The sequence below is a fragment of the Lagopus muta genome, chromosome 10, assembly GCF_023343835.1.
Source record: "Lagopus muta isolate bLagMut1 chromosome 10, bLagMut1 primary, whole genome shotgun sequence".
Classification (NCBI taxonomy): domain Eukaryota; kingdom Metazoa; phylum Chordata; class Aves; order Galliformes; family Phasianidae; genus Lagopus; species Lagopus muta.
Genome location: NC_064442.1, coordinates 7,928,962 through 7,948,271, shown reverse-complemented (window position 1 = coordinate 7,948,271; position 19,310 = coordinate 7,928,962). Strand labels below are relative to the sequence as shown.

General features: G+C 40.8%; 1 protein-coding gene across 6 annotated transcripts in view; it reads right to left on the bottom strand.

Moving 5' to 3' along the window:
- Nucleotides 1-19,310, bottom strand: part of ARNT2 (aryl hydrocarbon receptor nuclear translocator 2) — a 93,215-nt gene that overhangs the window by 36,458 nt on the left and 37,447 nt on the right. For all 6 annotated transcript variants that reach the window (XM_048955980.1, XM_048955984.1, XM_048955979.1 and 3 more), the window contains 3 exons: nucleotides 5,960-6,062; nucleotides 3,674-3,739; nucleotides 3,141-3,226 (listed from right to left, as the gene is read on the bottom strand). In XM_048955980.1, coding sequence (XP_048811937.1) covers nucleotides 3,141-3,226; nucleotides 3,674-3,739; nucleotides 5,960-6,062 — 255 coding nt within the window. The remainder of the gene's footprint in view (nucleotides 1-3,140; nucleotides 3,227-3,673; nucleotides 3,740-5,959; nucleotides 6,063-19,310) is intronic.

The following is a 19,310-nucleotide window of genomic DNA, read 5'->3' as shown; positions in this document are numbered from 1 at the left end:
CAACAACAGCCAAATAGCTCCTCTTCCAGGAGAAGACCAAGAGAGAGAGCACAGGCTGCAGCATTCCTTGGTCTGCTTGGCTATGAAATGCCTAAAGTAGATGCTGCCTATGGGTCCTGCATGCTCCCTGATCTCTTCTGGGTAGAGGATGAGGCATGATGTTTTTGACTTCCACCTCTCACATACTGAAAAAGAGACAGCTTGCTAGTTAATGAGTCTTGCTGCTCCACAAAGGTGAGAAAAAAGGGAAAAATGTGGGGTAGGTAACACTAACAGTGATCACAGGGCAGTTCTTGTCTTGATGTTTCTGCATCAGTACTCACTGTGATACACAGAGTATAGGCACATTGACAATGGAATATAGCTCAGAAAGAGAAAAAAACTGGTGTTAAGTGCAGATCAGGTGTATTTGCAAAACATTTGCTACTGTGTTCATGAAAGTATGTGATATGTGTTGTATATCAGTTGCATAATGCACGTGTCACACTGCATGCTCTGAAAGAACAAGATAAAGGGTTTATGCTGGAGCATAAACTTGGCAACTGAAAAAAAAATGAAAATGATTTTTTCCATGGTTAATTTATAAACCAGCTGAGATGCAGCACAAACCCATTTATGCCCAAGAACACAGAGATGATGCAAAGACCAGCAGCTTGCTACTTGCTACCTGGCTTGAACAAAAGTGATTTTATTACAGAGTAAGAAAAGCTTTAGCAAATTAAATTACTTGTGCAGTTATTTCATTTGCTTTGCACATTATGGTTGAATTACCACTGGAAATGGGAACAAATGTATTGTTGCCACTGATTTTCCCAAACACACTGGGTGCCAATTCAGCCTTTGGATATTCTCATTCAGCTCCCAAATACAATGGTCATAAGAAAATCACCAACATGAAATGGGGAAGACTTGTGGGGGTGTGAGGGCAAATAAACACTCAAAGATGTCTCAATTCTGTACTACATGCCCCGAAAAAGACACAGGCATGACTGTGATGAGTAACAATTTGGATGTTAATATAAAAGACCACTGAAATTCCACGTAAGGCTCTTAAAAGCTAAACCATCCCTTTGGACTGTGCTATGGTTTGGAGGCATTAACTTTGTGGAGGAGCAGTGGGATATCATATGGGGATCACCATGTGATTTTGAGGAGTGCAGTAATAGAAGTGGGATGAAATCCAACATTACTAAATGCATAAGCATGCACTTGGGGACTAATAACTGCCACAAACTACAGCATTAGAAATGGGATGAAACTTGACATTGTGAATCAGAAGATTCAAAGCTATTTTTGTTACAAAGACTTTCAGTTGACAAAAACTGAGGAAAAGGCAGTCTGATGTATATATTAGGTGGCTTAGGATGCCATCACACAGAAAAGAAACAGATTATATCATATTCTGCCTCTCAGGACAGGAAGTACCATTTTCATGATACATCACTACAGTATCACCTGGAACAAGTGTTTATAGTTCTGACAACCTACATTTTGAAAAGTGAAGTTAAAACAGATGGCTAAAGAAAAGAAAATGCACAGTGAGAGCAGCAATTAGAAGAAGCCTGGTTTATCTGGGCAAAGTCAAGGCTGACAGGAGATGACTTCCTTCTGGAAAGCCCCAGAAGATTGGAGAGACAGAGACACGAGGCAAGAAGATTTATGTGAAGAATATACTGCCATAATCTTAAGATAAATTAATGAAAACTGAGGATTGGATTGGAGAACTTGCTAAGCATGGGACAGCAGCGTGACTCTGGGAGCTGGAGTAGAGCAAAACACCACGTACCCCAGAAGCATCAGGTCTCTAAGGAGCTGATACCATGCAGCAGGCCTTCACGTGAGTTAAGCAGGGAGCTGCAAAGATCTAATTTGACCCACACCTTTCTGAAGAGACATCTCGTGTATCATAGCTAAATGTTCTTACACTTGGAATTACCAACAGAAACAGTTCCATTTTTGTAGAGCAATTTACACACATTGTTCTGTTCGCTCTGTTGCGATTGGAATGAAGTTGAAACATTTTGATTTCTACAGCACGATGAAATATATTAAACCCTTACCAGTAACAAGAGGGAGGTTTTCACTGCCTGTACTGTTTCAGAAGCACAGGTCACTTGTGATACAAATTCATCCTGTTCTTGGATGCAAAAGTTACAGAAAATTTCAAAAGCTTCAGTTTTGTACTATTGAAAACATGTCTGTATGTATGTGTGTACTGTTTGAGAGATGAAAAACACGGGTAACTGATTATATAACTCAAAACCACAATTCAGCAGGAGATAAACACGAGGTTTACACCCATATTCTGGTATCTGCACACCAGCATACAGACACGGTACAAACCACTTTTAGCATTCAAAATTTCTCAATAAATTGATTTATGGTTGTGGTGTACAACCGCAAAAGGGCAGGACGACTCAAGGTTTGATTCATGTCAGGTGCTGTTATGTTGAAACAGTCCTCTTCAACTACTGCAAATGCCAAGGTCAGCCAGCCCAGTTCATGATGATGTCTAGATGAGCTCCATTGCTTCCCCTTGGAATTTTTCAAATGCAAATATTCCCATATGCAATATTGAGCAATAGGTAAACTCCAGTTCAAAGAAAAATATCAAGACCTGTTTCCCAGAAAAAACAGCCTCAAAACAGAACTTATCACAATGGCTGAACATTCTCCACTAAAACCACTACTCTGAAGTGAAGATCTATGCACCTAAATTGACATTACACGTTTTCGTACACGGGTTCTTGCAACTTGGTAATACAAGTTGTATTAAATACAAGTTGTTCTTTTGTAGATGTATCTGAGCTTCGGGTTTACCTTCTAAAAATGAGGCCATTTTTATGTTGGCTATCAGACTGAAATCTTTTGGCTTCAGTTGCTGCAATCCCACATTACTGACAACTCTTCTACAGCTCTTTTTGGCAATGAAGTTGAGAAGGGTTTCATGTAAAAAAAAAATTGGAAGATTCTGAGTGTGTAACAACAGCTGATTTCTTGATACCAAAAGCTTATCAAGATCAAATAGAAGGAGGTACCCTTACAGAAATTCAGCCTGGCTCTGTACCAGTAAAGGGATCCTGATCCAGGTTCCCAAGTCCTCGAAGATGTGCATTGCACTCTGCCCACAAGTTACACACCTGCTGGTGGCCAAGCCTTGATGTAGCCAGTGCAATGGACAACAGCATATTGTGCTTCACCTTCTTTTACCGGGCCCAGGCCATTCCTAAATGAAAAGGAAACACACAAATACAAATACACACAAATAATGTTAATTGACATGCAGAATAGATTTGTTTTTTTATACTATTATCGGTGATCCACTAATATCTGTAAGCTGTGTTTGAAACAGCCTACCATGACCCTAAGTTCTGTATTACAACACTGCTCAAGTGTCACCTCCTTTCCACAGTACTTCTCAGAAAACAGTAATGAAACTTATTTCAGAGATGGAGCAGGTTAAGGGAAATAGCTGAGTCACTTGCTCATGGTTTCTGAAAGACCTAATGACTGCCACAGCTCAAGTGAGTACTAAGTTCTCCTCCCTGTGACCCTGGGCTACTTTGCACTGTATCCTAATGAACGTTTGTCCAGGATGTACGCTGACTAAGCATTACTCTAGTGGAAAAATGAGGGTGCTTACAGCAACTGACCATTGCAGTAAATTAAATACCTGTATCTTTTCCTCATGGTGGTTATTCTGTTCAAAGGTAAATGATCCAGAGGAGCATTTCCACACCTAAAAATAAAAAAGTATTTGAAGTTTTGAATATAAACAGCTGAGATGAAAATGCATTTTAAGATCCTTATTAGTACATGTAGGCAGACAATTATGGATGTTTATTTCTGACAGGAAGTCCCAGATACATGTTTTCTCAGAACTTGCTGCTTTCACAGCCTAAACTTCTTGGGTGCAGTACAAATATTTTCTTGATTTTATGAAAAACAATAGATAAAGATTCCTTCCAAACCCTCCAAATCTAAGGGCTATTTGCAATAGGAATTCCAAGAGTGGCTACAAAATAGTTACACTCCCAGATACCGTAAAACAGGGTGAAAACTAGACGAGCGAGGCCCCCACATACCCACACAAAATGATCTCAGTGTATGGGTAGCTTCCCTGGACAGAGCATTACAACTGCTGCACACCAGCTATAATTTTAGACATCACTCTGATCTTTGCCAGGACAGACATTTGTTCTTGTGTGTTTTGTGGTATTTCTAACTATGCCTAACAGCATAATTTTACAATCCATTTGAAACTCAGTAAATAGCCTGAAAGATGAAAACAGTTCATTCTCGGTTGACACAAAGAACAATAGCAATAAAAGAAGTAATCACAAGGAAAGTTCACGTTATTTGATCATCATTCTTCCAACAATTTTTTTTTTGCTTCTTTTTTAAACTTTTATTTTTATGTTTACCAGTCACTGCCAATGAGAAAGAATGAATAATTAAAGTAAGATTCAGAATTTAAAAACAATGGGGATGTTGGAATGTCTAAAATTACCCTCATGCACTGGACTTTCCAGAATTGAAGCGTGAAGAAATAACTGCATTTTAATTGTTGTTTTAAAAGCTGGGCAACAGCAGTAAATAGGACAGTAGGCCCAACTTTCTTTGCTGTCTCCTTGTTAGAGAAGAAATGCTTACTGAATAGCAAACATCAGACTGAATGTCTCTAAAGAAATCTTTGTCTGAAGCCACCATATTTTGTTTCCTAACAAGCTAAAATATAAAAAAATCACCGTTAACATTATGTGTGAGGATATGTGCACAGTACTGGATTCAGAATACATACAGCTGCTCCTTCTGTGGATTATAACCTCACGTACTGCACAGAACTAAGAAAAGAAGCTGCTGTGAGAATAGCTCTCTAGATTATTGCCCTTTTCCTTTCATCTTGACGTGTTCTCCTTGTTTGATGAACACTTCCATTGAAATACAAGATTCCTACTGCATCCTCCAATGCTTGTTACTGGCTTCAAATTATTGCCACTGGCCTGCAAGTACTGCTGTGAAGTCTAAAGCACAGGAAGCCTTTGCATGGTTCAAGGACAGCTAATATAAGAGGAGCTACAGTTTTGACATCTTATCCTGAAGGTATGAGGTACATAAACCCCTTTCAAGTGCCAGATATTCAGCCTCCTTGCAGGATGCATAGAACGTTCACCACAATTAACAGAAGCACACACATTCATTGTAACATGTCAAATATTTTGGTCTGTGTGTCTCATTCCACAACAAATTGTGCATTGATTGTTCTCAGCACGTATGTTGGATATAGGCTGTATATGCAATTATGTACTTCCCCCTCTAAGCACACAGAGTTATCCTGTTTGCACAGAAAACGTCAGAACCATTGGGCAGGCAGACCTCTCAAGAAGCCCAGGCAACACAGGAGAAGGTGGAAAATTTCAAAATAAAAACCCTTTAACAATTACTCATGTATCTAGAATCAACTAGCTGACATCCAGTTAATTCATACCAGGCTTCGGTTAATTCTTCCATAGACGGCAAATATGCAGCTGAATTCCTTTTTGTCTTCAAAATTCTTTTAATATTATTGGTTTCTTGAAGAAAAACACAGAGCTGGGCTTTCATTAAACTTGCAAAAGCTCTGTTCCCAAAGTACTGATTCAAATAATTTGATCTGAAGAGACAACTGCTTACATGCCAGGGGTAAAGCTGCCATGAGGGTCTCTGGGGAAAGCATGCAACATCCCACATTGAAAAAAAAAAAGAACCCAACTGCAACACAAACGAGATATTGCTTTGCCATTAATCATAAAGGAAAACAAGTTTCAGTTTTACTAGAGTTACAAAAGTAAGCATCCTGGAAATGCTCAGAGTATGTCACTACAGCTTCAGTCTCCAAACAAGGTCAGGAGAGAGTAACAAAATATTTGACGTCTGTAATCTGAGAATATCACAACAGAAGTACCAGGTACATACATACCTCATTCTGCAAATGAAAGAGCGTCTTGATCCCATGCACATTCTCATTGAGGACTGCTGACCCTCTTTCTTTACTGTTCCAGTCTTCAAGTCCAGGATTCGTCCTAGAAAAGCCAGGAAAGGAAGTGATGTTTAGTACATAAATTTAAACCCATTTACTACAAAAGAAGATGACAATACACTCATAAACTTAATGCCATTAGCCTATTTGGGGGGAGGGGGGGGAAGGGGAGGGGAAAGCCTACCAAAAAGCTTGTCTTGCATCTGTTATGTGCTGGCTTAACCAACAGTTTCAGTGAATGTGAGTCATTATTTTTTTTTTCTTCTCTTTTCTATCTAGCCTGAAACCAACTGTTAAGACAGGGTCAAATGTCTGGAGACAGAGAAGATGACAACAGCAAGAATAGCTTTTTGACTTCATCTGCTTGTTCCAGTCCTTCCCAGCACTGCAGAGAAAGCAACATGCACCATTTCCCTAGCAGTCGCTTCGCCTTGTCTATCCAGAACACCCATCATAACAACACCTCAGAGATGCAGGGCTGTAATGATGGTGAAGAATACATAAGATCAAGGTTTCCCCCTCAGGGACAGACATAGAAATAAGGACAGATGGGGGCAGAGCTGGGGTGATGCTCCTACAGTAACTTGGAAGAGGACCTTAGAAAAATAAAACCAAAGGTAACAGAGCAGTAGCACGGCTTAATCTTTGCACTCTCCTAACAGTGCAGAAAGCAGTGGTTACTACAGAAAGCTTTAGATTAGCAGCAGCACTGTCTGAGCATCACCTGGCTTCCTACTGCATGTCACTAAAGAGTAGATAGAACTGACTTCTGTGACTACAGCTCACTTATTAACAGATGAACACGTAATCTTGCACAGTACTAACATGGACTAGAAACGGACTAGAAATGAATCACTGTTCCAATTCCACAACACTTCAGGGCTGGATAAAGCCACAACAATTACAGTGGGCAAGAAAAATGCACTGAAACAGCTGCTAGACAACTAAATCATGGCCACCAGCTTTAAAGCCTTTACCAAGATAGAACAATAGGCAAATTTATAGCAGGATACGCGCTCTGTGCTAGACTGGAGAAATCATACAGAATACAGCCAAAGTCCTCCTCATCACATTTTCTTAGTAGTCTCTGTCCAAAAATTCAGTTCTGAAATAATTCTACTGCCAACCATACGCCCTGCAGAATTATTTTAACTGAGGATTTACCTCCATCCAAGAATGGAAATGAAGTCCTCGTAAAGTAGCTTAAAGATTAGAATACGTGCTGTCCATGTGAGGATGCAAGCCAAAGCAAGCCACTAGAAGTATTTTTCTCATTAAAAACATTAAATTTGTGATGCACATAAACAAAAGAAGAGCTGTTTTCTGTGCACTTTGTTTTTTCTTCATTCTAAAACAAATCTGTAAATGTGATACCAATAATCAAAAAGCAGTAATATAAATGTAACCCAAACAACTAATGGGAATATATCATTTTTTTTTCCCCTCAAAATCACCTATAAATACGTTTCAGAACTATGTGGCTGCTAAGCTTAAAACTGCTGACATGAATTGCTTTGGCAAGAGTGCAGCCCCCAATAAGAAAATCATAGTTTTTAAACGCAACTTTATTTGGCAGTGTCTTAGAAATACGTATCAGATAACAAACAGTGGTCTAAATTTTGCACTGGCTTACAACATCACTGCAGGGGATGGTGGGGGCGGGGGTATGAGTCAGAGAAGTGTTTGGTACATAGGTAAGACACAGTTATCTCAGCAGCTTGTTTCAACAGTCTGCCATTTGTGCTGTAACAATACATAGCCAACTGACATACTATAAAGAATAGATAATTTGTGACATATATCATTAGAAGCTAATGCCCAAATTCTCTTAAAAACATGGAGAATATGTAGTTGAACAGATGAAGAACAAAGCTTTTGGTTCAGCTCAAAGCAACCTGCATCCCCAGGAGAAGAGGCATCTCCTAAGCGTGTTGTTACACAGCTCTCAGCTCTGCCAGAGCTTCAAGATGTCAATACTGAGGACATCAAGTGTGCAGAGCATCTGTGGGAAAGGAAACAGAGCAACAACTTGCTACGAGATTGATATGAGTTTGTGACCAGCATGGCTACATATCACAGGTAAATGCTGGTTTGGGATAAAGGAACCATCTAATATTATTTCTGCCTGTCCACAGCATTGCATACACACTAGCCACTGCTAAGAACCCTCTGTTTGCAGAGCTTGTGTGTTCAATGATGACCATTTTGACACAGCATTATCCTTTCTCAGTTTAACTTCATGCAAACTGCTCTAAAAGCCTATCTGCACTTTTAGACTGCGACTTACAGCATGTAGCTTTTACCAGGCAATCCTGAAGAAGTGCAGACAGATAACAGTGAAGTCAGGACAAGCTGGAGCTATACCAAAATATCTGTGACAACTTCCTAAGGCTGTGGAAGTCTGCAGCTGAAACAACACAAGGCCTGGTCTCAAGGCACAGCCACATCTCTCAGGGCTCCTCAGTCGCTCTGCACTCGATTCTGCAAACAGGACTCCACTTCTGCCAGCACAGAGTTAGAAAATCATCTTCTACCTGCTTTTGTATCACCCACAACTCACGGCAGCTGCTCACACAGTGGGTCTCAGTGGGTCCTACACTGACTTAAATCACAACTTCATTCCACATACGCAGCTTGGCTCAAGGAGATGATACACTGCGACGATAGCTCTGTCACAGAGCCATACAATATTCCAATCTGTGTGCTCCTGATCCTGTACACTACTGCTGCCTCCTTGGTGATAAATACTCACTTAGGTTTCTCCGCAGGACACCTGCAAACACACATCTGATAAAAAAGTTGGTAATTATAGTCCTGTAAGAAATATTTCAGGATGCTCTGACAACTTCCTTTAACTGAACAGTGCACATGGGCACTTTTTGCCCCTTTTCTTCGTCTAGTTTAAGTGGAGCAATTTTAAAAGGGAAATGCAATTCACTGCCACCCGCAGCTGAATCCCCCAGTGAGCTCCATATAAATAGGTAATTGCATGTAGTTCTCTTTCACATTAAACTTCTCTCCTCTCCAGCTTCAGCGACAACCCTCAGACACAGCAAGAGCAGGATGAGTGTCTGACACAGCCATCTTATTACTGTTTGCAGCAGCTGCACAATTTAGAGAAAACCAGTTTATTCTGCTGCAAAAGTGAAAGCAAATAAACGACCACAAGCTTATTAAACCATCACATAAATCGAGTTAGTCTGGATATAACTGACCATTTATTGAAATTATCCATCAGAGACCACACTCAGATGGCAGTACTGCTTAAACTTGTAAATACTCCAGTTGGCTTCTGAGCAAGAACCCATCATGTAACCCAGGAAGCTGATGTCCTCTGCCACAACAGGAAAGGGCCGTAAGAGTGGGCAACATAGCTGAGGAGAATGTGCAAGAGATTAATTATTGGGGTAAAATTAGAGAAGTCAAGTAAAGCTAAGCTCTCCCGCTGGAGAGAACAGCTAGCAACCAATTCAAACAGTGCAGGAGGACACATGCCTGGAACATTCCCTTTGTGTTATGTTGCAGTGTGTTTCCAAAGATGTTCTAAAAGCTATCAAGAGGACAAATGCTCAAATTGGTAGTAACAAAGCCCTGGTATGTGCAAACAGTCAATAGATCAGGGATGTATTTTCCTCCCTTTGAACCTTCAGTTGCTACTGCAAAAGTTCAAATATCTTTTCTGTGCTTGCAATGGTTGAGATGAACCTAAGCCAAGGACTGGTCCGGGCCTACTGGAGTTCAAGGGGTTTTAAATCTGGAAGTCTGGCTCAAATCCAGTTTTATACAACAGCACCAGACTGCTAGAAATTTGTTCCTTCACGGATAAGCACTGCATGCTAGGCTTTATAGCCTGATTATCAAACACAGTCTGTTGTTTATTAGTCTTTCAGTTCTTTTTTTGGTGGAATCAAAGCTCCACAGACATCTACGCCTAATTCTATCACAAATGCTTTCCCTGTTGGATTTCTAGTTCCTAAGAATCCCACAGCCTGTAATTAGAAAGAAGGGCCTGTTATGTGAGAGCATTCTTCCGCAAATGAGTTCTGTGCAAGTAGCTTTGTAAATGTCTGTCTCAAAAACAATCGTATGGTATCCAGCTTCAGGGCTGGAGTTTGCAGTAAGGAAATATCCCCGGTTTGCAACAAAAAACTACTTGCATTTACTTTCAAATATTTTGGCATCATGCACACAAAAAAACCCAGTAAAGTTCACAATACAATTTTCCATCTAACTCATGAGAGTAGAAGGACTGATGTCTTGCATAGAATCTCAGTTAGTAAGGAAAATATCTTAATGTAAGGAGTCTCACCTTGCCCTCAACAGAACAGCCTTCAGCAACCCAGCAAACTCACACTGTAATAGCATCCAGTGTGCTCTTTGCAGGTCAAAGACATTTCGTAATTACTCTCTGCCACTGGATTGTCTGCATACTTCTTTCCAGGCAAAATAAAATGAAGGATAGGCTAAGTTTGGTTTGGACAAAGTAACAAAAGATACCTTTGTGCTCATCAAAAATACTCCACAGGCTACTCAGGGAAGACAAACAGAACACAGGAATACTGCACCAAAAAAATCCTTATGAAAACTAAAAACCTCTTTATCTTACTACAAAAACGGAAAAAGCAAGACAGGGACACAGGAAAACAAGAGGAAATAACTAAAACCAAAAGAAAACTCATGGTCAAAGTACTGAGGCTTCAGAACACAGATCCAAATGTAAGCTGAAACGTCAGAAAACAAAAGACTTATTCTGTGTTGATGCTATCAGTACGTTAAGCTTTCAGAAAGTAGCAGCAGAGAGATGTTCCTAACTAAAGCTATCAGCTGCAACCCCGGCACACAGAAGCCCAACCTTGCAAATGAACAAATACAAGATGCTGGCTGCTGCTTTGGACAAGCAATCAGAGTCCAGAACACCAACTCCTTCCCCTCCTTGATAGCAGTTTGCACGTATTCACCAACCATTGCTGAACACTCTGCTTTACACTAAGTGAGATACCAGCTGGCAGAACTGTTCTTGAAAACAAGAGATGCATTATGAACATATAAACTAAATATTTTCAGTAAGTAGCTAAAACAGCTGAAAATTGATCTATTTATATTAAGTTACTCTCAGTAAGCTCATGACAGAGCAAACCAATTATTCTGTATTAACTGAACAATTAAAATAAAAAAACCTTAAAAATTTATACCATTATAATGGTAAGGGATACAATTGTATCTCATATTTAATGCATCTCAGCAAGTGGTATAAACTCTATTAAGTTTAATAAATAAGCTTCTACCCTGTGGATTTCAACATAAAATGAAATCACAGATGACCTAAGAATAGGCTGAGAATCAAAACTGGCTCTCCCTCCAGGAAATCATGTTCATAAAAACCAGAGGTGGCTCACAATATATAAATAAAACAATATACATGCAGATTGAGAGGAAATGCCACAGCTCAGAAATTCTCTGCTGGTCACCCAAGTACCTTCCAAGAAGGGAGCATCCCTTCACCAGCTCAACACAAAGATAGGAACAACACTTAGAGCATTCCCCTCACTCACATCAGTGGCTACAGCACAGATCTCATAGGCAGTGCCTGATAATCTGGTGTTTATTTTAACACTACTACTTCATATTCACTGAGCAGTTAATCATCTTTTAAACCTGTGACAAAAACACCAATTCTTCACAGCTTTTAAAATACCCAAGAGAAGCCACAAAGAATGCACAGTTCAGAATAAAGAGCTTGATGAGGTTGTTTTCACAAAACATTTGCCAACTCGTGATGCTTAACTCATTCACCAAGACGCCCTGCCACAAACAACCCAGGCGTGCAGGCAGAGCCATTCCCTAGCACACTCACTTCCTCCTGAATCAGATGCTGCACAGCCACATGGAAGTGCTGCCAGGATTGTAATGACACAGAACAGATGAGTTCGTAGCAGACTGGAGGCTCTTCTCTTTCACACTTCAGATTTATGCATTATAAGTACTGCAGCTGCATTGTTCAAGTGTGTGCATAGTTTAAATTCACACGTGGAAAGTTGGTGAGGGTCTGGGTGGAGCCTTTGGATTCTGCCCTGAAGGCGTCTGGCAGAGCATCCCCATGCACACAGCCCAGCCTTGTGTCCCAGCTGGTCTGACTGTGCAGGTGATGGGAACTCACTACAGGAGACTTCACCCTACCTGCACAGCTGTACACCACTACTGTTATTTCTCTCTCTTCTGCAGAACAGGACTTCCTGCCCTGATGCAACCTCTGCTGGGATCTCCTAGCATCCAACCGGCTCAATGCAAAGCAGCTTTAATCATCAGGTTTTACTGGAAAGGAGCATGACAGCAGCAGGCAGAGGTGGATGAAGAAAATACGTGCTGGTTTCAGTCTCTCCTCACATCTCCAATAGGAGTGGGAGCGCTGGAGGTGACAGCTAGGTGGAGCAGGGCATGGAGAAGGCAGAGTAGAGCCAGAGGTGTGGAACAGGAGTGTACTGGGCAAAGCAAAATGAGGCACAACTACCACAGCAGCATTTCCAGCACTTGGAAATTCTCAGGTACACAGAAAAGGTGTGTGCGGAGTCTTGTAGCTGGAGATGTAGAGGAAGAAGCTGTAGGTCCTTCCTGATTTTGTCCCATCTGTCATTTACTGTGGAAAATAGGGAGCATTTGGAGATCAAGTGTAGGCATCCAGCTGGAATGTGGCTCAAGAGAGCTGCGTGGGCAAGCCTGCACAGTATGCCATGCAAAATAACCACAGACATCTAGAAGAACAGAGCCACAGGGATGATGATATACCGACATCCCTTGAAAACACCACAAAAGTGATAAATCAGCCAGCCCTACACAGCCTGGATCAAAGTCAGGGACCACACAGGGCTTCCCAGCTGTCATTATCCTGCACATGTATCAACCAAGCAGCTTGTGGGACGGCAAGGATAAAATGCAGTTGCACTAGCTCTGAAGATGACAGTGCCTTTCACACAGTTATTAGGAGGCTGCTTCAGCTTTCACAGCCGTGGGCTTCACTGCTCTCACAGGCGCAGCAGGAAGCAGCATCAGATCCCACTCTTCATCCAACTACATTATAAAGTGTCACTAATATACCAAATAAATGCATCAATATATAGAATGAGTAACAGGCTGTGAGCACGTACTTCTTGTTAGCAAAGAAAGAAAATTCCAAAGGAGATCCATGCTTTTATTCCTATTAAAGATGAAAAAACTGAAGAGCAAGAGAACATTTCCACTTGCCTGCAGTCAGCCAGCAGCAGGAACTGCAGGGCCCAAGTTCACATAGGCAATATGAGTTCTCAACACACTGTTGCTGTAGGTAATAATTCTCAATTGCGTATTCTACAGTGATTCTCAGAAATCCCATACTATCTCACGATGACTGTGTGCTTATCGGGACATAATCAGCTTAAATGAGAAATGTACATGATCACACTTCCAAGAGAAGACCACAGCCTGGGTGGCTGATTTATCTGGTTCTATATCCAGTGATAACCTCTTGGTGTAGCAGTATAGAATTTGAAATGAATTACCTAAATAAGGAAAGTATATTTCACTTAAATCAAGTACTCTATGTTCATAATGCTATTTCGAAGCAGGAAATGCTCTCCATTGCTTGTTTTTCCCTCTGCAGTCATGAAAAAATTCCTGAACTACCTATTCCTTAATGATGGATAATGTTCCACTTATAAATATAAACCATCAAAGCTCATTTTTCTCACTGGCCTGGCTTCTCAGGGGGGCTATTTGAGCCTCTCCAGTGGTATTAAGGTTTACATCATCTAATTGCTAAAGGCGTTGTATAAGCATTAGAGTCAAGTTATGACATTCTTACAATAGAATGAAGAACAGATCCAATCAGCAGCAATCAAAGTTGAAGGAAAAAAAAGTAGTAGTAGTAATGCAGTCGAAATGTAGCTATTTTTACAAATCCATCTGTCTCCTACTTACTAACTGAAGACACCGACCAGGCCAAGGGAAATTGAAAAGCCTTCTCCCTGCCCCCTCCCCTTGTTTTTTAATAAGAAACCCCTCACATTACACAGCTGTTTGCCTAATACAACTTGTTCTTATGAAAACTCACGAGGCTAAAAGGTCTCTGCTGTGCCTGCCTTCGTGTTTGAGTAAGCAGTCTGCATCATGTAATTCTCCACGGCGTTGGGCAAATATGCATCCTTTTAATCAAATTAAAAAGGAAACTACACGGGCTTTTGAGCCATGCTGTTGAATTAATTTTAAGGGAATATTTGAAGGGATAGTGTTAGAGATCACATGCAAGCTTCTCTGTTGAGGGACCTGGAAAAACTGGAGAAAAAAAAACAAGCTAATAATTCAAAGCACATGTGGAAAGTTAAGTTATAACATAAGAAATTCAAAAACATTTTAATGACTAAGTGCATCTGGGACACTCAACAAGAGTTATCTTATGTATGGGAAGCATTCAGCACGCTAAATAGAATGACTTCTGCAAAGCCATTCAGATGTGTGAGCTGTCCCTAGTCATCCCTATTTCTAGTACCCTCCCTGTAAATTGGGATGGCGGTTCTCTGATTTCCATCCTTGTACTGTCTTTTCAAACTTAGCAGAATCATTATGTTGTTATAGGGGTGGGAAAGGTCTTACACAGCTGTGCTCTGATCTTTGTAGGTACTTTTAAACAAGGAAGTATCACCAAGCTCATGGCTCCGTGAGCTGGGCAGCTGCAGCAGCACTCCTGACAGCTATCAGATATATTGCAAGGAGATGGAGAAAATCATCATGCTTAGGCCTGCCAGTGACCCAAGATACAAAGTTCCTCAAAAGACAAAGCAGACTTTCTACAGTTAGAAAAAGCGTCTAAAACCCCAGCACCAGTTACTCCAACCATTAGCAGAGGCATCCAAACTAATTCCAAAAACATAATTTATTCTTTTACCATTCACAGCTACACAATAAACACATAAAGCTTGTAAGTAGTTTTTAAATTAAACAATGTCTCACTTGAATGCTCAGCAGAAAGCCCTACTCAAACACACTTAGCCAAAAAAGCTTCAGCTTCTTGCATTCTGAGTGACTTGTACTTCATTATCAAAGTCAAATAACTAGAATATATGCTGTATTAGTAAAAATTACTATAATCTAGCTCTAAAATTAGGTTAAGGGCAGTTCCATGAGTCAGTGGCATATGATGGAACAGTCCATTGAAGGAAATAAATGATGAAAGCTGGATGACTTTGTGAGACACCTGCTGTGGATGGAACTAAATTTAAACAAAAGGAGGGTAAGAGAGCAGGAGGAAAACAAAAGGCTCAGGGAAGCTGCAGGCTATTCCTTTAGTTCAATTAAAACGAGGCTTATGTGACAAAACATTATTACACATTTTATCTTTTTGAAAATACAGAACATGAGTTGCATGAGTTCCCATGCTACAAAAACAGACAGGAGTATGTTCAGTGATCCAAGTGCAGATCTAAGGCATTACAGTAAAACAGACCCTAGGACCGTGGAATTATAGAATCATTAAGGTGGGAATAGACCACTAAGATCACCCAGTCCAACTGTCAAACCATCCCCACCATGCTTACTAAACCACATCCCTCAGAGCCACATCTCCATGGTTTCTGAATACTTCCAGGGACAGCACCTTCACCACCTCCCAAGGAATCAAACCACAGAATGCTGTCAGTGGGCCACATCACTGTGCTAGCTGTGTGCCAGTGCATGGAAGGATTTCCCTCCCCACAGCAGGACAGCAAAGGCGAGTGGTGCCATGGTCCCAGCAAGCTGGTGGGAAAGGGAAAAGAACATGAGTAAAGTCCAACCACTGCTGTTCCTTCGCTATGAAGTAGGAGAGCTTGAGGTAAGAGGGAAAGATGCCAGCAGCGTGGGTAAGGCAGTTACTCTCTGCTTAAAGCTTGGGGTGGAAGATTCTCTTTGAGGCAATGCTCGTCTCTAAGCTGGGACTCATCACACAATAATAAAATATTGTAGTGCATTGTATTAGCTTAATTGAGGCAGCACAGCAGAGAAATTAGCCTGAAGGAAAAGCTGGCTCTCCACAGGGCAGATGTTAAGGACAGTACTGTACCCTTCCAGCACGTGGGGACTGTCCACTGAGGCATCCAAGATTTACAGTGGGCTGCAAGCGGCGCACTCAGATTACCTTAGTGGCAATGTGCTAAGCTGCACATCTCGGTGAGATATTTGTAATGCACTAGTCTTTTTCAAAAGCAGAAAAATCGCTAACTCCATATATTTCATCATAACAAAACAGAGTAGGCTGAATAAATATTTGAACATTCAAAAAGAAACCAAAAACCTTAAAGCCCAGCAACTGAAAACAATCCAGTCAAACATCTGTGATAACAGACCTAAATACATGGCAGTTTTCAATTGAGAAACTCATGGTGAGGACTAAAGAGAAATAAAAACCACAAAACCCACTTGCACATGCATGCCCAAGCACCTGAAAACCCACCCTAAAAGTATTTCCTAATGCTATTCAGGTGTAAGACATCTGTCTCAGAATACTAGCTTCCTTATTTGTATTGTAGAAACAGGTACTAACTGCTTTAAACAACCATTAAAATTAGCAAAGTCGTTTTTAAAATTCAATTTACCATCACTAGTCTTCCCTCCAGCACTATCCACCCAATCTGAGTGCCTCAGCAGCAGGGAGACCACTGGGTCACAGTGTTTGTGTAGGAGTTGCTTTATGAACTGTTTTATGCATAGCTGGCTTCTCCCAACCTTTGGGATTTTTTTTTCTTCCCCCCCCAAACACCCCCAGAGACCAAAGCAAAACAAAATTCTCTTGGAATAAGTTAGTGAGATTAAATGTACCATACATTTAAAATATGATCATATAAAAGTAACTATTTTTGAGAGCTGACTCGGTTCTTCTGTTTCTGTGGTATTGTCTAGTGTGTCAAAGGGTAGGAACGGCCCCTGAAGTCCTCTCTTTATCACATGATTAACAAAAAACCCAAATTCTGGACTCTGCTTTACCCCTGTAAGACCCCGCAACCACAGGCACTGCTCACAGCCACAACCAAATGAAGGATTTTTTTACATTCACTTCAACTGAAAAACATGGCAATGCATTGGAAAGGAAACATTAAGTCTCATACAACTACCGTTATGCACAGGATGTTTAAAACTTTCCTTGTTTTCCTTCTGGATGCCAGCAGGTTCACAGGTTCAGACAAACCTCATTTACCCACTAAGCTGGCAAACTGCAGTAGATCAAATCAAACATCAACAGAAGAGAAGCTGGAAATACAGCGAGAGGCACTGGGCATCACTTTCAGCCACATCAGTGGGATATTCAAGATGTACATGCTGTACACGCACAGCATGCTTGTTTCCTGTTCCTAAGCATCTACCGTACCAAGTCATCTGCCTGCTAACAGAATGGAAAGCAAACACTCACTTCCTTCATCCCATATGTAAAAATCAGATGAACTAAAGACTAAAGCCCAACATCCACTCATTCCTGTGCATGACACTGCCAAGTTCCAATGCCATCACTGGCTGGCACGCTTTGACCTTCTTGCTACCGGAACAAAAAGTCCACAAAGTTGTGATCAGATGTTTTTCTGCGGAAAAATGGCACAGCAGTGGGCTGGTATGAATGGAAAGTCTTACATCTGAAACATCTTCATTCTCTGCAATGCCAGTGGGACCACATAACTTCACTGAAAAACAGGTATCACATGGAGATTTGGTAGCTGTCTGCAGCGAGCAGAATTGTTTACAAGTTTTAAATACGAGAAGATTCCTTGCCAGAACTCTCTCTTTCTACAGTAAAACCAGACTCAAATGTGAAATACTCAGTTCACATGAACCAGTCATACATTCCACACATGACCATGTCGGTATGCTCCAGGAATTCACATACTGAAAAAGCAGATAGACAATGCCAGAGCTTCTTTTCCAAAGATATCTGTTCCCTCCTCCTGCAGGTGCAGTAATTCTGGCACAGCCCTCTCAGGCTTCTACCCTTCCATGGAATAAAGTGGGTGTGTGGGGGTGGGGGTGGATGGACGGGTGGAAAAATCCCATAAAATATTAAGCATCAAGGTTCAAGAAGTCCTGCAGAGAACAACTTCAGGACATCTCATGCCATGTACACGGAAACTTTCTCTCCTCCTCTTCTACCTATCTGCTGTCCTGCATGTTATTCACTCGATGGCCATTTCTCTTCCTCCTGCTGGTTGTTACGTTTCAAGGACCTTAAGTGAAAATATCTGATGATGGAACCACTGTTTTATCCCAGAATGAGAGACATATGTAGTTATTAATTCCCTCTAAACACACGCACAAAAAAATAATACAACTCATTCCCTACCTGTCTGGACGCTTGCGGTCTTACTAGGTCAGTCATGCTGTGCTAAAATGTTAAAACCTTAGTACTGAGGTCTGGTTTTAATTCTCTGTACTCTGCCTTCATAAGCCGCTGGGCTGGGCACATTTCAGAGGCAGATGGTTGTTTAGAGTTCACACACACAAGAGAAATCACAGAAGTAAAAATAAATAACTAAATAAACTGCTGCCAGTTGAAACAGCCCTCTACAGGCAGAGTGCCCTTGTGATGCATAAACCTCTGACAAATGTACTCTTCAGATGCAAAGTCCAAAGAATAAACTCCCAAACAAGTTTTACTACCACTCTTAATTTTGGCAAGTGCCTCAATGAGGACACATTTATCTGAACAAAAGGGAAATTTTCTTTTTCAAGGAGTGTTAACAGCTCCGATTAGAAAAACATCCATTTTTGGCAAGTATCTTAATTTCCACAAAGCACAGAAAGATGATAGGGAAAATCTGTCAGAACACAGAGTTTATTTTTTGGCATAAACTTTTAGGCACTGATACCTCTAATAGATACAGATATATTTTAAATAAATGGATTGACCTAATTTTCAAAAACTGATTTGGAGAAGCCCTTTGGTTTGCTAATACATGGCAGAAGTCATCCCATTCATCAAATGTTTTGATAATGCATTACTTTCTCATTAATCACGAGTTTTACTGTCACTGTTGATAATGACATTTAAGGCACAATGGCATTCTGTTTGCCAGAGCTGAGTTTCTGGGCATGCTTCAAGTGAGTTATTGAATCCCTTGAAAGAATTTTGCATGCAAAGCCAAGTAAGGATTTCATCCAACTCTTCTTTGTATCATCTGGATTTTCATTAATTTGAGTCAGAGTTCAAAATACTGACCATGCATCAAAACCATATTTGCATTCATAGGCTACCAGTGAGCGTGGAAATAAATCTCCTTCTCAAGAAAGATCAAGTGGAAATCAG